Source organism: Buteo buteo, chromosome Z (assembly GCF_964188355.1).
Source record: "Buteo buteo chromosome Z, bButBut1.hap1.1, whole genome shotgun sequence".
NCBI lineage: Eukaryota > Metazoa > Chordata > Aves > Accipitriformes > Accipitridae > Buteo > Buteo buteo.
Window position 1 is genome coordinate 24,112,835 of NC_134204.1, and position 21,951 is coordinate 24,134,785.

General features: G+C 38.6%; 1 protein-coding gene across 5 annotated transcripts in view; it reads left to right on the top strand.

Moving 5' to 3' along the window:
* Positions 1-5,025, top strand: part of NLN (neurolysin) — a 47,719-nt gene extending 42,694 nt beyond the window's left edge. For all 5 annotated transcript variants that reach the window (XM_075021608.1, XM_075021610.1, XM_075021611.1 and 2 more), the window contains one exon: positions 214-5,025. In XM_075021608.1, the coding sequence (XP_074877709.1) occupies positions 214-348 (135 nt within the window). In that variant the 3' untranslated portion in view covers positions 349-5,025. The remainder of the gene's footprint in view (positions 1-213) is intronic.
* Positions 5,026-21,951: the final 16,926 nt, after the last annotated feature.

The window sequence follows — 21,951 nt, forward strand, 5'->3', positions numbered from 1 at the left end:
AATGGTTTCTTTGAGAGTAGGTTAAATTTCTGCTCTCCTGAGTTCTTCCAGCAGATCTAAATTATACTTGTGGTGTATCATGATTTGGTATTAAGAAAATCTGGAAGGAGGGAAGGTTTTAATCATGAGTAGGTTTTTAAATAAGCAACAATTACAGAAAAGAAGCAGTTTGCAAGATAAGAAATACTAACATTCTGCTTTACCTTTTATCAGGCTGGGATGAAATACAGAAACCTCATTTTGAAACCTGGAGGATCTTTGGATGGGATGGATATGCTACAAAATTTCTTGGAGCGTAAACCAAGCCAGAGAGCTTTCCTATTGAGTAAGGGATTATGTGTTCAGTAAAATTGTGGTTCCTTTGTAATGGCATATAAGTATGGAATGAGCTAGAAATGTCAGTGTATTTCACATCATAACTGTGTATCACTCTAGGGAAACTGGGTCACTTTTTGATGATTTTTAAAAATTGTTAAATAAAAATGTGATTTTTTAAAATTGCATAGGACTGCAAAATTCAACACATCAGGGAAAAAAATTCTGAGATGTGCAGAAGCTGAGGAATTTGGATGGTAATTTTTTTTAATTGTTATGAAATAATACTAATCAGTATGGGGAGTTGATGCCATGTTTCTCTTTTAATAGATGCATTTAAACTTTGTCTTGTGAACAGATTTTAAAACTGGAGGGGAAAAAAAGGACACTACCAGCAATAAAAGAAACAGATTCATTATTATTCTGTGTTCTTCTATTGTATTGACGGCTCACCAATGTCTTTGATGGAGGGGAAGTGTGTTTGATTTCATCACAGTTTGGGTTGAGTTCTAGCTTCCTGACAAATTTCCTGAGAACCTGTTCCAGACAGCTTTACAGCAGAGATGCTTGTGTGATACTTTTAGCCTTCATTCTGATACCCATTAAATTCTTGTAACATTTATTAACTTATACAGTATAACTGAAAAGAAAAAAAACGTACTATTTGAGCTACAACTTTCTTCCCTTCATTGAGGAAAACCAGCCAAAGTCTATGACCTTGGCAGTTCTTCCACCACGTTTTTGTTGATGATCACAGATCAGGTCTTTGTTTTCCAAACTGTATCAACATCAACACCAAAAAGTTATACTTGAGCAATTATAATGGTTTCAGTTGGTGGTTTGTGAAGTATTTTGAGATACATATAAGGAAGGAAGGGAAAGGATGTCTGGTGGGAATAGTAAAAGTCAGTCCAAGATTTTCCTATTCCTTTACAGTGTAGCATGCAGAGGTGCTTCATTAAAGCTTCATAGATTTAATGATTTCAGCTGTGGGAGTGTGAAAGTAATTGAGTTATTTTGCATTTTTTCTGCAAGATCAGGAAAAAAGAGTCTTACAAGCCAAGTCTACGCCATCCAAATAAAACTGCTAATCGAAGTGCACTTTCCTTGTCTTTAGATATCATACCTTACTTTGGTTTTGGTATTACAACATGTTTATGAACAAACTTTAATTTTGGTTATTAGCTAATATATTTTAGGCATTTGAACCATAGCTGTAAACATGGTTGTTATTTTTTATTTGTTTATTCAACCACAAAGTAAGAATATGTGCCTGGTCAACTCAAAAGACTTCCTCTTTCTCTAGGAAATGAAAACAGAAGGCATTCACTTTGGGTCAAATCTATCTATCTGTTTCAGGGGGAAAAAATGACAATTGTGAATGTTCAGTTGAAACTTTATTTCTATGTGTTTTTCTTTTAAAGCATTTAAACTGGGGAAAAAAGGGAGCTTAATTAGTGTCTGAATTGGAAAATTTGACAGGACTTATTTTTGAGCCACACTAGTTATGCATGTGAGGAAACATAAATATTTGTAGCTGAAACATATTAACTACGTAGGTTTAACAGACCACATAAGTCAGTCAATTCTAACTCTCATAGTTACAGTTTTAGACCCCAGTTCTGCTGGGTCATGAAAAGGCAATATGTGAAAATCACATATGAGAACAGCTTGAACAGTATTCAGAACAGCTATAAAGGAAAGCTGAGGAAACTGAGAGATGCAAGATTATCTTAAAAACTGCGAATTTTGCCTAGATTAATTTTCCATACATTCTGACTGAATTTGGAAGTATTTTGCTTTCTTTTTAAACATGTTTAAGATCTTGTGATCCTATCTTATCAAAGGTTTTTTTCCTTTCACACTGTAATGATAGCTCTGATAAACTAAAAAGTTGTAAAAAATATACTAATTGATACTTGCCAAAAATAAATCTGCAAATCTAAGCAATGGAACCTTTATGAAGAAGCAAAATGCAGTTTTTATTTTACAGCTGGTAGGCAGATTTCCACATGAGGGAGACCTTTCTCTGTGTAAACCAGCAGTCTCAGATCAAGGTAGATAACTGCAAGTGTAGTAACTATAAATAAAAATATGTGATGATTAAAAGTTATGTGATGATTTAAAAGTTAGATTTATGACAGTACTGATACTAATGATGATAATTTGACTTGTTTATTTTCCTGTTATTTAGAATGTTTGTGTTACACAGTATATAGTAAGAAAGATACTGAAGTGCAAGAGAATGTCTGCTGTTACATGTATGTGAAAACGCTTACATGATTGTACAGTTATGTTAGCATCAGCTCGATATCCATGTGGGTAGGGAGGAGAAAAACCTAAACCACGTTGTGACCACAAATGAAAGTGTTACATGCTGTACCTGTGCCAAAGAATAGGGTTTTTTATAATTTGTTTTTGAGAAGCCAGTTCCCTCCATCTGCATCAGGCAATAATTAAGGCAGATGATCTTATGGCTAAAACTGCACTCAACACAGAAGACTAATGGGTATGTTCTGAAGTGCTTCTGAAACATCTTAATGTGGTAACATATCTAAGTTGTCTGCTAATTTTTATATTGTCTTCATGGAGCCTTCTGAATCAAATTGGGGTTAGACTAGACGACCTTTGAAAGTCCCTTCCAACCCAAAATATTCTATGATTCTATGAGATTCATGTTCACTTTTCTTCTTGTAAAGACCTGATCTTGGAATGGAAAAGATCACCCGGAGAAAGACATTTTTTCTGGTTTTGCACCCCTCTTTCATAGGCATGAAACTTGGTCTGTATAGGAAACAACTATTCCACTGACACAATCCCAAGTCTGTGACATAAAGTTCCCCCAAGAAAACAGGGAACAGTTCTGCTTTGGAAATGAGTTAATTGCCTTGATACTGCACAGAAACAATCACATACATTCAAACACGCCAGGAGGTAGGTATCTGGCAAAACCCAGCCTATTCTAGAGTTGCTAGACCCGTGCTTCCACTGAATTAAATTTCAAAACAAAAAGCTTGTATTTATTCCAACCCAACTTTAAGTATTCACTGTAATAAATAAAAAAAGTAACTTGTAATCTTAGTCTGTAACAAATAGCTGCCTTTTCAAGTTAGTACTGTATCTTTTTAGAATTTCATTGTGTTTAGGATTAATTTTTTTCCTCTGCCAGAAATCAAAATTGGACTTTGGCTCCACAACAGAAGCTTCAAATGAAAGGGAAGGCGTAAAGTGGGAGACTTAGGAGAGAGTGGTGGTAACCACTCAGTAAGTGCGTGATAGGCAATGGCTTTCTCATTCTGTTGCTTTACTGCAAAAGATAGAATGGGTTGGTGTCATGCTTTAACCCCAGCCAGCAACTAAGCACCACACAGCCACTCACTCACTTCCCACCCACCCAGTGAGATGTGGGAGAGAATCAGGAAAAGAAGTAAAACTCGTGGGTTGAGATAAGAATGGTTTAATAGAACAGAAAAGAAGAAAATGATAATAATGATAACACTAATATACTGACAATAGTAATAATAAAAGGATTGGAATATACACGTGATGCACAATGCAATTGCTCACCACCTGCTGACTGATGCCCAGTTAGTCCCCGAGTGGCGATCCCCCCCGCCCCCCAGTTGATATACTAGACATGACGTCAGATGGTATGGAATACCCCTTTGGCCACTTTGGGTCAGCTGCCCTGGCTGTGTCCCCTCCCAACTGCTTGTGCCCCTGCAGCCTTCTTGCTGGCTGGGCATGAGAGGCTGAAAAATCCTTGACTTTAGACTAAACATTACTTAGCAACAACTGCAAACGTCAGTGTTATCAACATTCTTCTCATCCTAAATCCAAAACACAGCACTATACCAGCTACTAGGAAGACAATTAACTCTATCCCAGCTGAAACCAGGACAGTTGGCCATGCAGCTGGGTCACAAGATGTGTAGGTGATGGTCTCAGCAGCTCCTATGGTAGTTGTCTTGACATAGGTCCAGTATATAGGGTGTCTCTGGATTGCCTGCAAGTCATGTGGTCAAACCTAAATGGTAAAAACAGTCTGAAGAAAAAGTTTAAAGTTTGCTCTCTCAGCTGTGGTGGCTATCAGTTGTTACGCTGACTTAAAGAGAGCATTAAGATGTAGGGAGTTAATGTTTCTGAGGTAGGTGGAGTATTGACTGTCACTTGAGCTTCTAATACTACTACAGTCGGTTTTCCTATACAAATAGTTCTCTGTTGTATGTTATGATTATCAATGTAACAATATCGCAGAAAAAAACCTTTCTCATTTTAATCAGTAATCAGGGTCAATCAACTGCTGACCTTGTTTGACAATTTTGTTAAACCCTGTTTTAACAAATAATCAGGCAGCAACTAATTCTAATTGCTGTAGTCATTTGGTATGGGAGAAGTAAAATTATTGCAAGAAGAAGTGAATTACAAGGTCAAGATCTCAGCTTCCTCTTTGAAAAATGAAACAATTTCCAGATACCTTTGGAGGTATTGGGGCATAGTCGAGTTGAATGGAGTCTCCTGCAGGGGTTTTCCAGAAGTGTAGAGCTGGTTGCATAGTGAATGGTTGTAGGGTTCGGCGTTCGGAAGATCTCGCGATGTCACGGAAAGACGGAGGGTTAGTTGCAGCCTTGTGATGTACCTGTAATCCCGCCTCCCCTTGTTAGTATAAAAGGAATTAACTGCGCAATAAAAGGCAGAAGTTGGCGCTCACACTGTGTGTGTTATCTGTCTCTTTCCCTCGTCCGGGCCGACCAGTGATCTAATCGTGGCACGTTGATATGTAGCGAACGCTACAAGTGGTTACCATCAGGGATTAAGAGAGGCTAGACATCAGGAGGTTATGTGGAAGCAAAGGAAAAGGAAGGAATGCAGCAGGTGGAAGGATGAAGTTGGAGAAGGGTATTTTGACAATAGTTGTAGAAGGGCTGGAGTGGATGTCAGAGACAGATAGTAGGAAAAAGGTAGTAGGTTAATGCATAATGATTTATGAAAAGTTGCTAAATGCTTTTCATTGTTTTATGAATTAGAAACAAGACATGCTTGTCTGTGGACAGATTTCATGTCTTGTTATTTGCATGCTGAAGAACATCAGATTATGCACCAGCTTGTTGCTTGAATACTTGTGCTCCTTCCTGACATCTGGAGATCAATTTCTGCCACTATTTTCTTTGTGAATATATTTTAAATAAGAGTCTCCTATGGTGGAAGGAAAAAAGTGTGATGTTATGAGGGAATTAGTGGGGCCTATGCTGGAACTCCTGTATAGCTAATCATCATTAGCCATTGTAAAAAGTGTATATGATATATAAGACATAGCACCAAACAACAATCAATCTATTTTGGACCTAATTAGGGTAGATAAAGATAAATTAATTAAATTAATTAGAAGTTAGTGGTTGCCTAGAAACCAATAATCATGAGCTAATTTTGTTCAGTATTGATTAACAGAAGATAGACTCAACCAATACTTGCTTGCACTATACTCCTGAATTAAAAAGGCTAAAGATATCAGTGTGAAGAGAACTAATGAGTAAAATTATTGAAAGAAAAATTGTGAATGAGAAGTGGTATGTCTTTAAAATTCAGTTGGCCCAAATCCCACAATTTCACAACCTAAAATTTTTTGAGAACAATTCTGACTAAGAACCAATCTGTTCATCAGTAAAAACAGCAATTAAAAATAAACAAAACAGAAGTGGGGGGTCAGGATTAGGAAATAGTTATAAAATGATGAATTGTAAAGTGTTAAAAATTATGAAGAAGGCTAAGACTATCAAGGGAGGAAAAAAACATGGATGAAAGCATTATAGCCAGTAAGATAATAACTTAATGTATTAAGAACTAATAAACACCGTTTGTGTTACAGACCCTTTAATAGATGGCAATGCTAATATTGCAAAAGACAAAAAAGAAAATTTTTAGTTACTGTTTCTCTTCTGCATTTAGAAAGAAGCAACGTGATGTAATCATACCATATGAGAACAATGGGGTACTTTCCAGTCCATTATTAAGTGAGGAGGATATTAAGCAACACCTAATAAGAACAAAGGTTTTTACATGAGTAGGATTGAATAATTTGCACTCTATGAATCTCCAAGAATTGGTGGTGGGGTTTTTTTCCCTGTGCTGTTAATCATGGGATACCAGGTATATGCTATTGTAGTAGAACAGTGCTAATGAATTCCAGTACTCAAAAAGAGCAAATAGATGACTATTGGTCACATAGCTTGAAATCCGTCTTCCACAAAACAGTGGCAAAGAATAAATATGGTTCTGTTGCTGAAAAATTAAACAATGAGTGTAATTCATACAATGCAAATAATTTTATAAAAGATGTTATTGTCTTACAAGCCTGATATAATTATTTATGGCTATTACGAGCCTGATGAAGGTGATTGTAGAGAGATTTATGTAAGAGGCATTTGACTTAATGCTGTATATTTTCATTTGAAATAACACTATATGGTGTTAATAGAGAATATGTAAAATGCATTAAGAACAGCTAACTGTTCTCAGAGAGTACTTGTTGGTGTAGAATTACCATTGAACAGGGTACAGTTAGCTAAGCGCTTCAGGGATCAGTAGAGGCCAGTAATATGAAATCACTGGTGATAGAATTTGTAAGCAAATGTCCAAAGGAAGCAGTCACACAGAATTCTTTGGATTGTTTGAAAGCTTTGGGCATTCAGCCTAAAGATTTCTGTAGCACAGACAAAGTAACATGTAACATGCCTACAGTAACTAAAAACGTAGGTTAAAACTACAGCTTAGTGGACTGTATTCTAGAAAGTATGGACTTCTGAAAGTATCTAGAGGCTGGTTATGGTAGTCAGTTCAATCTGAATTGTTATGAGACTATAGCAAAAATGATTAAGCAATCTCATGATGAATTAGTGCAAGAATATTGCATAAGAGCAGGTTACTGATGCTATTTCTGTATACCGTAGCAGTAAAATGGGCACAGCAATTGCATGCAATTTTGGTGTCTTAATTTTTAACTGGGGCTAGAAGGACTTGTTCTAGTAGGACACAGGCTGTTCTGTATGTAGAATAGAATTAAGCTGTGGAACTCCTTGCCAAGGATATTGTAGAGGTGATAGGTTTACATGGGTTCAAAACAAAACTCAACAAGTTCCAGTCTTAGAAGAGAAGCCAGTGGAGGGTATTTAAATACATAAAATGCTTTTCACCTTCAAGAAGTCCCTGCAAAGTAGAGGGTGGAGATCAGAAGAATATTAAAGGAAATATCATATGTGGTGGCCCTATTCACACTCCTCTTAGGCACCTGCTTTAAGCCACTGCTATAGATAGGATACTGTATCAGATCAACCTGCTGTTTGATCCGCTATGGAAACTGGAGAAAGAACGGAAGAGAGCTGCCACAGAGCATACCTGAGAGCTGGAGAACTTTCAACGGAAGACTTTTAAAAGCTTTATCTTTTCAGCTTAGCAAAAAAAGAAAAAGATTCTTTGATGGCTTCATTATAGTCTCTAGGTATTCCAATTGCATATTAAAGGTTCTTTAGTCTTTAGTAGGAGAATGTCAGCTAGAAGCTGAGGCCAGTCAACGAGAAAATAACAGCATTTTTGACAGTGATGGAGACTAACTATTGGGCCAAACTGCTCAGAAAAGTGGTAGAGTTGTCAGTTCTTAATGCCTTCAAATCAAGACAAGTGAAAGCTCTTCTAGGAGATATGCTTTCACCGAACACAGTATGTTAGATTTCATTCAGAGTAACTGAGTGAAATGGAATGGCTGGTGATATACAAATCAGATTGATTTCATGGGCCTTTTTCCCTTTAAAACTCTACAATTCCTTAAATCTTACCTTAGCAAAAAAGTTTGTTACATGTTTATGCAGGGCAGAAGTGTAAAACTATCCAATGTAATTCACTGCCAAGGACTTCTGCCTTCTAAAGCGCTAATGGAAAGCAAAAGCAAATGGAGAAAGTACTTTTAAATTAAGTGAACATTTTAACCTAAAATAGTTTTAACTGCAGAATTGTGAGATTGACAAGCTTTTATAAGAAAACTGAGCAGACAAACATTTTTCTACTTGACAGAGGATAAACTTATCCTTTGATTTCTGGTTGAAGAAGGCAGTGTTTTCCTCTGTAGAAAGTGGAAACTGAGTAGTATTCCCACATTATTGTTACAAATAGGATTTTTAACTAGCCAAAGTTAGTGGCTTTTTCTTCATTGAGTTGTCCCCTTTGGATTTCCACATTTCAGTTAGGCTTTACTAGATGACTTCTTTTTGCAGAGCTAATATTTTCTGATTAGACTCACTATCAGGCCAAAAACACATCCTCTCCCCCCTCCCCCTCACTCACCTCTCCATTAAAGTGTTGCTCTCTTCAGGAATTTAGTCAATCCATTAGCTGAGATGTATGCTTTAAACTTTGGAGAAGCACTTTGCGAAGAACTGAGTAGTATTTCTCCTTATTCTTTTATTAAACTCTTTATTTGCTAAGAACCGGTCATGGCTCAAAATCCAAGATAAGTTACAACCAAAATCTGGCAAAAGATCAGAAATGTAGTCAGATTTATATAACCAGATAATGTATAAAATGTTATGAATATTGTCAGTAACAGGTTTTTACAAGGACTAATTGATTCTATACTCTAAACAGGAATGAGTTTTGGCCTAAAACATTAATGAGAAATGTCTCAAAGCACACATATATGGCACATTGTGCTTTGAGAGGATGCACCGAGAGGAATGCATTTTAGTCACCTTGATAATTTTTTAAGTGTATTTTTATGTTTCAAGCCTAGTCAAGAAGTCAGAGGATTTTATCCTATTGAAAATTCAGAATTAAGACTTATAGAGACTACAGGGTTTAAATCAGCTTTCTGTGAAATACTTATGAATATAGTGCAATTAAACTTGACAGCATTAATAGCATTTGCCCCTTGGAATGAAATTTTATTTTTATACAAATAAGCTCACATTCTCTACAGGAAAGAAAAATCATCAGAAGTTGAAAGGTGTTGTAGATATGCTGTCTGGACACATATTCATAATGTCCTTATGCCCAAGTATGCTTGTGCCTTATCTATTACTACAGGGACATGCTCGTTCTCTTTCCCATTAAGCATGGTAAACCCTGGGTAAGCCCTGCCATAGGCCCCTCCACAATTTCTGGTGGAACTTAGTGAGCAAGGGAAAGATTGAGCAAGCATGAAACTGCATATAGCAAAACCCACATCTGAAGATCTTCTGATTTACTGGCAAATCACCATCTTCTTTGCTTCACATTGTTTTCTGTATGCACATTTGCTCTGCTGGAGACATTTAGCAGTACGCCTTAACCTGAACGAAGTACTTCTGGTCTAGGATGGCTCTCAAGAACTGAACCACATTTTTTTGGTGACATAGTACTTGTAAAAGCATGGATTAAGTCTAAGGTGGCTGTCTTTTGTGTCTGTCATTCCCTAGGGATGACATTGGGTTTGCTTGAGTTGTGATGGAAATTGCTTACATCACAAATTGGTTTCATTTTAGTGCTCCTGTCATACCATCTGCTATCAGGTGTGATAAGTTCTCAGAAGAGCTGTACCTAGGAATCTGTCTGCCTTGAAGACAAAAAGGGAAGAGGTCTTCCTAAATGATCTGTTCAGCCTGAATAGAAAGATAACATGATGTCTGGGTTGGAATGCGGTGGGTCAGGTTTTTAAGAAGACTTAAGTGGGGTGATAGTCTTGCTTAGATAAAACATAAATTTGGTGGACAAGAGTAAGTTTGCTGTGGTGAAGGAATGACATGTTACTAAAGCGGTTGTTCTGCCAGAGGTGTGTGAAAACAAAATTCAGAACCCCTTATGAGATAGGATCTGTGAAGAAAAAAAAAACAACCACCAAACCCCACCTTCAGACAGTCTGTACAGAAAACTAATGGTGATCACTGAGAAAAAACAGAGAGTTGTGTAATAAATTCCAAGACATATCTAGGATCACAGGCAAAGAGGCCTTCATTACAGGGAAAGATTTATCTGCACACTGGAGAAAAATCTAGTCAGTTTAGTCACATAACTGTGTCTCATGGACTTTCTCCTGGACAGAGGCACATATACTATAACCCATCCATAGGTTTCAAGGCAAAAAAGTCAGTCTTAAATGGAAAATCCTAGCCGGGTTCTGCAAAAGCATGTCTAAAGCCTGGGACAGGTAAATTCTCAAATGATAACAGTTGCTTAGGCTAGAATGGCAAGAGTTATATTTGCTGTATTATATATTATCTTCTTAAACCCCTTCAAATTAGAAGATAACTTACAAGGATCCAAGAGACAGATTGGTTCTGTAGCAGAAGGGATGCCATTTCTTGTTGGTGTCCAAAGGTGATAGGGTCCCCTGATCTTTAAAAGGTGAAAGAGTAGCTTTGTGTTTTCGATTTTTTGCTTTGGACAGTCCACACCGAAAGCAGAGACTGAGACTGACTATCTCAAAACAAAAAGTGGAAAAGAGACAATTCAAGCCTCTTTAAGTGCTTTCTGAGCTGGAGAAGCCTTGGAGAGTAGAAATCCTGCTTGCCTGATACACATATTTGATTAAAATGGGCTCAGTTCTGTAACTTAGTGTGTTGTTTGGGACACTGCACAGGTGTGACTTCTTATGCCACTGTAGAATGAATGCTCAGTAACATGATGATAAAATTTGCCTTCACTGGAATAACAGTATAGCTATAACTTTTCACCAGAAAACACAGATATGAATGCATCATTTATTATACACACAAAAATATAAAATTAATGGTCAGTATTTAGTATCTGTTATAAAAAGAAGCACATAAAGTACTGGACTAATTTTCATATGGGGGAAGCAGCAATATTTCAGATTCTTTTATGCTGACTGGTACAATTTCAGTGACCAAAGTGCCCAGAAGGGATTGCTATGAAAAGAATTATTTACTGTGCATGCTGTCTGCCTGATTCAACTCACACACCAACATGTGTCCAAGCCCACCCCTACTTTGAGAGCACTTGAACAAATGCTGTGCTGATTAAACAGCCTTAAATTCTAAGCCTTGTAATTCATTGCTCTTGGCACAGAATTTTCTTATAACAAAGAAGCTGATGAGCTTGGGTGAAGAGAGTTTTGGCCCTTTATGCTGGGCATTAAAGACACTAATGCTATCAGTTTCACAGATCTTAGGTGCTGGTGCTCTTGTGATTGCTGGTGGGGGACTAGATCATCAGTTTTGGGAAAAAAATATGCCCCTGACACAGAGAGAAATAATATCTGCTTCAACTACATTTCACAAGGTCACAATGATTAAGTTCCACTAGGAAGCACAGGGCACAAAGTACATTTTTTTTTAATTATACATGCACAGTCCACTGAGAACATAAAGGAAATAATGAGATACTATCTAGATAAACTTTTCAACAACACTGATGTATGTGCAAGAACTTATTGTAGCTCACAATCTGCAGTTTGTGTCTTAGATTTAGGATCTAGAGAAATTGTTCAGTCAGCCGCCTTGCAGATTGTTCCTGTTGGATTAGCATCAGGGAGCTTTCTCCCACCTCCTTATCTGCTGCCAGGAAATCAGTCACTGAGAGCACATGAGGAACAAGCTGCACTTCCACAGTTCTGGTGGTTTATCTTCCTGTAGCCTGAGCTAGTTAGCAGCTGTTATTATAGTCTGCCCAACTTCAGCCCTGTAGTTGTGGCCTGGAGGGATCTCTTTCGTGGGACAAAATGGCTCATTTGCAGTTGAGCCTACTCGAAGCTGTGGGACATTTGAGCATTTCAAGGGATTTCAGAGATTTTTAGGTATATAACCGCAGCAAATTTTTACTGAACTGCATATTCTTAGAGGTATATAACCTGGATAAATGTAGGTGTATCTTTATGAGTATAGCAAAAAGGACATTTCAAAACAAAATTTTTCTCAGCCAAATTTCAAATCTTACTCTAAACCATGGATACCAGATTTTTTTAATTATTGGAATAATATGTGTAATACCTTGCTTTGATTTCAGAAGCAGCCGAAATAATTCAGCTGAAATTTTGCTCACCAAAAGCAGCCTGGGAGCTATATTCAGTATAGAAAGTTTCAGCTCAAACAGTTATAGTTTAGCAAATTTAAAAGCAATTGAAAACAGGTTGTTATTATAGGAAGTGTTGGGCAACCTAAATTGCAGGCAGGTCTACAAGCCCAAACTATAATTTACCACATGTAGAAAGTAACTTGTAAGTGTAAGATGATGATTTATAAAAGTAGGTGGAGAAAGAGTTTCTGGGTACGGTTTGTCAGAGTTGGTACTGGTTAAAATGTTTTAATATTTTTAAGGTTGACATACATTTTTCTTTGGAGCTCTGGATTTCAATAACATGATTTCTTTTCCCCAACATTTATTTCATCAGATGTTTTTGTATCATTTAGGTTTTAGTCAGTGATAGGACTTGATGAAAATTTCCGTAAGACTTTTCACTGAAATATTAGTGGAGAAAATTATTAATTTTTTAATTGAGATGCTTACAGAAATACTCCCTTCCATAAAAGGCAGAGTTTTTATAGAATGGTCAGGTTTAGAGTTAAGTTTTACTCTAACATGCATAAGATGTGTTTTCAGATGGCTGCTGTATGGAAATGAATCTTCAGCAGGGATTCACTAATACAGATCTGCTAAAAGTTAGTGGAGCTATGTTAAGTGAGCAGTCTAGTCAGATTGCATTAACAGAATAAATGAACTGTGAGGATCATCAAATATTTAAATGTCTTCTAAGGTAACTTTCTGGTTAACTTTAAAAAGAGAAAATTCCATGTTTTGTTTAAGGGATAGGTTTACTTCAGCCATCATATTATTTAACTGATATGTCTTAGTACTACCTTTAGGTTCTCAGTTAGACCTGAAATCTCACACTGTGGAAAGAGCTGTAAAGGAAAAGCCTGAAAGACAAAGAGATACTCTGTCTCAGCTGAGGAAACTATCAAGGCAGTTATTTCAAACAATGGTATGCTCAAAGATTGAGTGAAGAAGTTACAACTATCTCCCAGAAGTGAATCCACATGACATCAAAGCCAGAATTGGCAGTTACTGGTGAGAACAACTATTGACAAGGCTGCTGCTGCAGGTAAAATGGGCTAAATATCCATGTAGCTTGTCCTCTATGCCTAACACTTGGAGATGTGGATAAGAGGATGTCAGGCTGACAGATGCAAATGTAGATGTCACGCACTTAGGAGCCAAGGGCAGGAAAGCAACTTACCAAATGACAACAACGTGTATTTCATTGGAAGATGTGTTGAAACTAAAAGTGGGATGACACTTCAGTAAGTAGTAATTATAGGAGTAAACAGAAAGGTGACTGTAATCTTCAATCTCAGAGTTAATCCTTCCTTGATAGTGAAATCTGATATCTTGATGTTTTAACTTTTAAAAGTGGAAACATGAAAGGATATCACCAGGGCTATGACGTAGAGTAAATGAGGTATTAGTAAGAAAACTGTGTGTTTATAAACAGGATATAAATAAGAGATTGAGGTTAAAAAAATATGTATTGCTGTGGTAGGATGGAGGAAAGGAATACAACTTTAGTGAAACACTTATTTTATTTCCAGGTATATAAGAAGATCTTTAATCTTATTTATCTTGGTGTAATGTAATATATCAGACAACCTTCTCCAGTTATTCCAGGGGCACGGAATTATAACAGCTCTGGGTTGTCCAGTGTGATTAAGGGAAGATGGAAATAGCTCTCTTCCTGCTGCCAAAAATCTTGCTGAGATTTTAGTGGTGGAATTTGTGGTGCTGAACAAGAATGCTATGCCAAGTCATCTGCTGCAGGAAAGCAAGTACCCTCCCTGAGTTATTTCATAGAATGGTCTCCCAAGTTGGTCACAGTGAATTAAAAATAGATTAATTCTGAAATCTTTGGTCTCTTCTTGTTTGGACTCCCTTAGTAAGTTTGTCTGATAGATGCATATTTTGAATTTCTGTTTCAGTTCTTCCTCTTTCAGAGGTTAGTTATGCTGCGAATTAAACCAGAATAAGGTCTTCATATGCTTCACCCAGTGCATGTAATCTTCTTGAATTTTCAAGTACGCTTGTATTATAGACCAAGCTCCATGATTTTGTTGTCTAGTTTTACATTATAAAGAGACATATAGTTTAATGGTGTCTTTTTAAAAATCAGATTTAGGTTAGCCTGTCATTTGGGACTGTGTTTTAGTACCACCAATGTAATTGCGGTATAGATTATTTATACTCATTTCAGACAAACAGCCAAAGATGATGAATAGTTAAATTTCTGTATTGCAGTTGGATTAGTTATTTCAAAAGTATCACTGAAACTATGATTCTACCATGCTTCAAAAGTATGGAGATGTTAATAAGCAGCAATTACGAAAGATTGCTATTAGCTGCTCACAATGTAAATATTTCTTCATGATGCTGACATGTGAGCGCCTGTAAACGATGAGTACTCCATTCTGCTTTTCAGCATGCACACAAAGTTTTGCCAGGTACATCTGAAAAACCAGCTCACTTTTTCAGTGTAAGCAATAGTAATAGCCTTTCAGTCTGTCATGCTATGTGCATGTATTTGTACTATGAACTGAGAAATTACTCTTGCCGAGTTTTTCCTGTTGGTTTGGCTGAACTGAACAATGCTTTGTTGGGAGCAGGGCAGGATAGCAGTACCAGAGGCATGATCTTGCTCCCATTTTAGTCAATAAGAATTTTACCACAGAAATAGAGGCTGGATAAGGCCTTTTGCATGCAAAAGTTCAGTCCTGATAAGTAGCTTCTTATCCTATAGTTAAGAAAGCAGCTCACAAAGATGCTGCATATCAGCAGAGGTTTATAAATACAGGCTTTAATAATATGCAAGCCAGACATGCAAATCTGTAAATTTTTGCAAATCTGCATGAGAACACTTTAAGTTGTGAACTCAGACTTCTTATGCCTCAGACATCTCTATGCTGAACCTGACTTTGCATGATGAAGGCTGATTGTCCTGGACAGAGTGCAATGCAAATGCCACTGCACTTTCCAGTGTCCTAAATGGCATGTTTAATGGCAATTTGGGCAATCCTGCAGCACTCTGCCATGGAGACAGTCCTGACACAGGCAAAGATCCCATAGGGAAAACAAGAAAGGAGGTGGTCATGTAATTGAAGACTATATCAGAAAGCACAGTCACCAGTGGGTGTAATTATGGTTGAATGTAATTATGCACCTCCTAACCTTGTGTACCTTAATTATAGCACCTCCTAACTCTTTGAGTGCTTGCCTTGGAACTCAGTCTGGTGTAGCTCTGCTGGCCTATGAAACACACCATGGTTGTATCAGCTGTGACCCTTTTATTGCTAAAGACAGTTACTTGGTTAATGCAAGCATCAGTGGGTTTTGTGTATGTGCCTAACTTTTTTAAGCTAGTTAGTGAAGAAATTTGGCAGTAGACTTTGAGGAAAGTAAAGCTGTTACTGAGGGCTTTGGCTGTCTCATTTTTCTGGGGGATGGGAGCTATTCAGGAGGGCTCAGAATAGCAGTTACGGAGCCCAGGAATCTTGGAAGCTTCTTGGAGCATCTGGAGCAGATAGCGTCATTTTGGAAATTGTCCAAACTGAGTGTCAGAGCAAAAGACAGTGCCTAGCAGCCACAGTACCTCCTACCGGAATCACGTGCATGACAATTCCCTCCAGTACTCTCCACCTGGATGATCTTCACCACTCTTGCCCCTACCTACCTTTCTTTGTGGGAGAACCCCTTGGACTTCTCTGAAACAAGCCACGATAACATGTGTGTGTCTCACGTGCACAAATGTCTCAAGGGCTCTCTGTTGGAAGGAAGCTGTCCAGCCAGTTAGGTCTATGTCATCATGGTGAAAACAGAGAAGTGTTCCGCCCACAGTGATGTTTTGCCCTTAATGGAAGAACTTAGCCTAACCATCACATTTGAAAACACTTAACAGCAGTAGGCAGGCAGACAGACTATGACAAATGCATCTGGATGATATAATCTTTTGTCTCAACTGTATTTTTATGAAGAATAACAGTAACTTTGGATTTCAGTGTCTTTTAAGGAAAATTGCCCCACTGAATAAGTAAAAGAAAATTCCTTGTCACCTCAAAGGATCCTGAAAATCCAGATGCATGAGAAACAGCTGTAAACAATACATAGCTTAAAGGATAAAAAACCCCCAGTATTTAGCTAACAAAGTGAAAGACCACCGAGTGTTGTTGAATCTTGCTACCTTTTGATGGGGGTGGGAGGTACAAAGAAGCTTTATTTGCTCTGCTGTGCAGTGACTAGGCTGTGTGACAACAGTTGAGTAACAAGACACTGCAAAGGGAACAGATTTTGGGGGGATGGATGCACTAGTGAGTGGGACTTGCACAAAAGACGTCTCCAGTGACACAGCTTCATTTCATATGGTTCTACCTGGAGCTTGGCTCTATTGCCCAGGCCTGCCCATAGGCAGCCCACGGTCTCATAAGGCCCCGAAAGAACAGTATGAGATGAACAGAGGTAATTAGTATCAATTTTTTTAAATTACAATATGTGTTTAGAGATTGTCAAAATGCAGCAGTAAACCAAGAAAGCTACTACAAAATTTTACCTACTATCTTGCCCTAACTTTTTCAGAGCATTCATCAGTTTCTTCTGAAAGCTCATCTTTTTCTGTTAAATAACTACAGGCAAAACCTTTCAGGCTGTATCCTGCCAAATGTTAATGTTGCTAGAAGCAGTAATAATTATGCAAGCAGTCACTTCACTGGTCACTGAAGGTGAGTTCTGTATTCAACCTGAATACAAGCAGGCTATTGTGTTTTAGTGAAGAAGTGTGAAATTATATACCAGAAACCAAAATTCCCTTCTGACTCCTCTGTAGGCAAAGGAGATATTGCTGGGAAAGCTGAAAGACCTTTGGTGGCTTTTGCGATGTAGAAGCTGATGCAGACCACAGTGTACTAACTGATGCACTCACTGCCTGGATGAAAGATTTGTGGTGTGCGTAGTGGCTGGGCAGCACTGCTCCGATAAGCATTTCATTGTCTGGTGCATTTCATTCAGTTTCAGTGTAATAAGAAAAACACTGGTACTTAGATTTCCCAGTATGGCTGCTGTACAGCATGTCTGTTGAGGTTTCTTGCTCTATTATCTCAAGTTTTATTACTATAATGACTTCTTTCCCCTCCCCCTCTTCTGCAAACTTTATTGAGCCATCACTGGGAGCTTCTCTTCACGTTAGTGCCCTTTCTCTTGACTCTGAATTAATTAAGAGTGAAACTGGAACAGTGACTCATAGCAAAGGAGAAGAGTTTCTTATTAGTAACAAGCAAAGAAGGCCACAGGAACCCACTGTTTCCCTGCTCCAACAATGCCTTCCTTTCGTGTGTCATTCCCACATTGATCATGTTAACTGATGCCTCTTTAGACATTAATTGCTGTATTGATGAGTCTGAATTGGACAGTTTCACTGTGTGGGGACTTTGGGGAAGCCAACCTCCAAAAAGGTGAAAGTGCTAATTATATTAGTAATTACTTTAAAGCTCTTATCCTAATTTTGCCAGTGTCCATTTCCATGGTAACAGGAGCAGGTACAGCAGCATTCGGCCGAGTTTCAGCTCAGAGCTCTTGGCTACATCAGCAGGGGCTGAGGTTGGAAAGATACTGTACAAACAGCGTGCACAGATTTTCCAAGACTCCAGAGATTTCTTTGCCACAGACCTAACTTAAAATATCAAAAAACTATCCTAAAAATGAGATTCCCTGTTTGTGAGTTGTATAGGCTTTTTTAAAGCTTTGATTTTACCCTTAGGTGAGCTGGCAGGTCTTCTAAAGGCTGGGCTGCAGCCAGAGTCCTCAGGGCAAATTGTGTCTGACTCAGCAGCTTTTTTTTTTCTGCAGCCTCCTGGGCTGAGAACAACAGCTTTGCCACTTCCTGACTCTTGGGCCTTGTCTGCTAGGCAAATTTCAAAAAAGAAATTCCCACCAGCACTTCGAGCGTGTCTGAAATTGTAAACAGACTCTATTTGGAGTGGTTTATGTCACTGACTTACAGTCAGCATTAAACTTAACTTAGGTTGCCATCAGCTGCAGCAGCTTCCTAGATATTTAGGCTTTTAGCACATAACTGTGGTATTTCCCCACATGATGTAAAAGCAAATCGTTCACATTTTCTTTATGAAGTAGCAATGATTCCAGACTCTTGTGGCTGGTTATCTACTCACTCAGCAAAGCCAAGCGTGACATTTCCGTGCTCTGGAGTGAAAGTTCTGAAGTGATGTGAGTGGAGTCGTGAGCGAGAGAAAATCATAAGGTATCCTACTTTCCGCCTGGGTGAGCTTCAGAGCTCACAACAAGCTCCAGCAAGAGCACTTCTACAGGGAGAGCAAAATGTTTGGCTTTACAGACAGGTGGCTCCATAGGGCATTTTAAAAAAATGACATCATAATGCACTAAGGGTCATAAGGATTCTGTAGTATTGATTCCTTTCCCATGCTTCTGGAAATATTAACATCTAGTAATATTTTTTTTTCCTGTGATTGGCACTGATAAATTTTAAAAGAAAATTCCTTGTTAGCCAATACATTTCTTTTTATTTAATCTAAATAAAGCTTATTCAATTCTGCAATTGATATTAAATTTCGCTCTTGAGCAAGTCTGCTGTCTACAGTGAGATTACACCTAACCTTTTTATTGAAAAGAAATAAGAACAATAGATAAATCACAGATGGATAATATGTGGTGCCTTAGATTTTAAGGAGGAACAGGATGATTATCAGTTTTTGAAGATCAGAGCACTTTAGTAACGTATGTCAGAATGTAGGACCTTAAATATTTGCATTTGTTTTATTTATTTCCTTTTATTCTTGGCATTGCTTTTATGACACAGGATCAGTTTTCTAATTCTACATATCTAAAATAAGTAACAGTTAATATTTGGGCATATTTTATCATCCATAATTTCAAGCAAAGAAAGACTGATATAAGTTCATGGGACTTTTCCATGCTAAGAGATACCTCACAACTTTACAAGCTAGACTGTCCTCTACCCAGCAAAACCCTTAATGTACTAGCAAGGGACAAAACTCAAAGTGATGGCTCTACCTTTTCTAGAAAAGAAAATAAAAAGTGGTTTTGATGGCTAGCAAATTTAGGGACAGGGAAAGGAGAAAGAATTGTTGATAATAACATTCATACAGTGCTGCTGTTATTTTACTGACAAGTGACATGGTTACTAACCACAACTAGTCCCTGTATTGGGAAAGGGAAAAACTCTCTTCTCAGAATGTTTATGCTGTAGAGCCCACCTGCTTTCCTTGGATCCTTCCACTTACTGAAACAAACCATGTTATTGAGTATCAAAGTTCAATAGTGTGTTTACACAGAGACAACGATATGAGACTAAGACATCTTGCGCCATCCTCTTATCATCATTCGGCTTCTTATTATTTTTATTAATGTCCTTACACCCAGGGTTAAAGGGCCATCGTGTTACTCTTGTGTTTTCTGTGTGATTGAACATTAGCTACAGATTGCTTTGGTATGTGGGACATGTCTGTCTGACAAATGCTCCAGCCCCGTGGGAGTTGGACTAAAGCAGAGGAGGTATCTCACTTGCTTGTCTCCGTCATAATGCTTTAAAGAAATCTGGGAAGACAAACATGGGAAGACCGATCCTTCATAAACCTCCACATCTGCAAAGACAAAAAGGCTCCGCTGCATCCGAGCAGACCAGCTACAGAGCTTGATGCCTCATCTCCTGAAAACTCAGAGAGTTCTCCAGTTAGAAAACAAGCAGGCTAAATGAGAGTGTATGATGTTGTTTTACGTCCCGGCAGAGAGATGGCTGTCATCCAAATTTCCCTCATGGAGAAATTTAGCAGAATTTTTGGAACCAGTGTTGAGGGTAAACCAGGGGTAGCATACTTACAAATTTCTACATAAAGAAGACAGAGTTAAGGATGTTTACCCTAATTGGGTTACACAGAAGCAACGATGAGCTGAAACTGAAAAACTTAAAGAAAAGCTGTTCTGAATATACAATAACATACTTTGCCCATCTTCAGTTGCATTCTGCAGAGCAGGCAAACAACTGGCATCTGGAGGTGGGGAATCTAATGCAGCAAGCCTGCCGACTGCTGGGTCGGAGAAACGGATGGTTCATTTGGTTTGTCTGACACTTAAAATTTATGTGCAGAATATTTAACAATTTGACTGACTTAATTCTGAGTCTCTCTATTTGAAAGCAGAACTCTTATGAAGCAGTAGAGAAAACTGAAGGAGAAAAGTGGTAAAGCAGGTGGAAGAGGAGAGAGAATCATGTGAACAGCAAATACAGATGTGCTTTCATGTAGAGGAAAACATAACGAGACAGGGGATGAGAGAAGGTAGGACCTACTCCTAGCACATGATGCAAATGCCTCAAATTGGCACTTTGGAGATCCGTTACCATATATTGGCATTCGTGTTTAAGTCTGCTTTGTGGAAACAAACCAATAAATGCTATTGCAACTGATCACAGATGAGAGAGATCCCACTCTGCCCATGCTGCAGCTCATATTCCACTGAAACACATTTCTCATGTTTGGATTTGCCTTCATTTGTACCTTCAGTAATGAGGCTCTGGAGCTGTGTTGTGCTGATGACAAAACCATTCACCTGGGCTGCTTCTGCCCTTGAGTTTGTCACCACATCATTTTATTTATTCCCTTCATGCTGCCTTGGCTGTGTGGCTTTTTGCACCTTTTAGAGGAAGCTGTGCAACCACCTGTTCTTATTGGCAGGCTAAATTGGCAAAATATTTGTTTCTCATAGGCCTGAGGTGGGCCTACAGGGAAGAAAACAGCAGAACATGACCATATTGTGCCCTTCATCATCCCTGAGCAATGAAGCAGAGCATCGCAGGCTTTTGTAAGGCAGGTGGCATGCCGAAGTCCACGCAAGGGCTATGCTGGCACTAGGAGTTTTGAATGGCTAAAGAAAACATGTATGATCATTTTTCTGCCGCTCTGCTGGTAAGCTATTTTCATAACGTTTAGATGTCATGAGCCTGCAAGTGTAGAAACTTATCCGGTTTATCAAGCTCAACTGCCTTTTAGTTTGATATATCTTTTCTTGTTTCCCTGCTAGGTGTAAGCAGTTTGTGGTTTGCCTGGGGCCTTCAGCAGTGAGGAGGGAGGCAGCACAGCAGCTCCACTGTTGGCCAGCAGTTCTGGAGGACTCATTCATCAGAAGCTGAAGGTATGGCTACTTCTGTCCCCCTGTGGCCAGTCACACTCTACTGGTCACATCACAGCGGCCACCAGACAGCCCTGCTGACAGAAGCGGTGGCTGGACTTGGCATGCCCCTGCAGCCTAGCCCCGTGCTGGGTAACTGAGCTGCTTCTGTCAGTCACGTTTCCTGCGGCGGTTCAGCAGATACTGGCACACGACCAAGAAGAGTTCAACGACTTTGATAGGTTCCTCTCACAATACAGCACCTATTATTTGTATTACAATGGCATACCGAGTGCTGCACATACTAAATAAGGGAGGTTCCCTCTCCTGGGTTGTGTACTATCCAAAGCTGGAGGGATTATGGTGCTTCTGCTACACGTGGTCCGTGGCAGACCAGGATGCGGAATTCAGAGCTTCTAAATCCTAGATCAGTGAATTAACAAGATTATCCTTTCA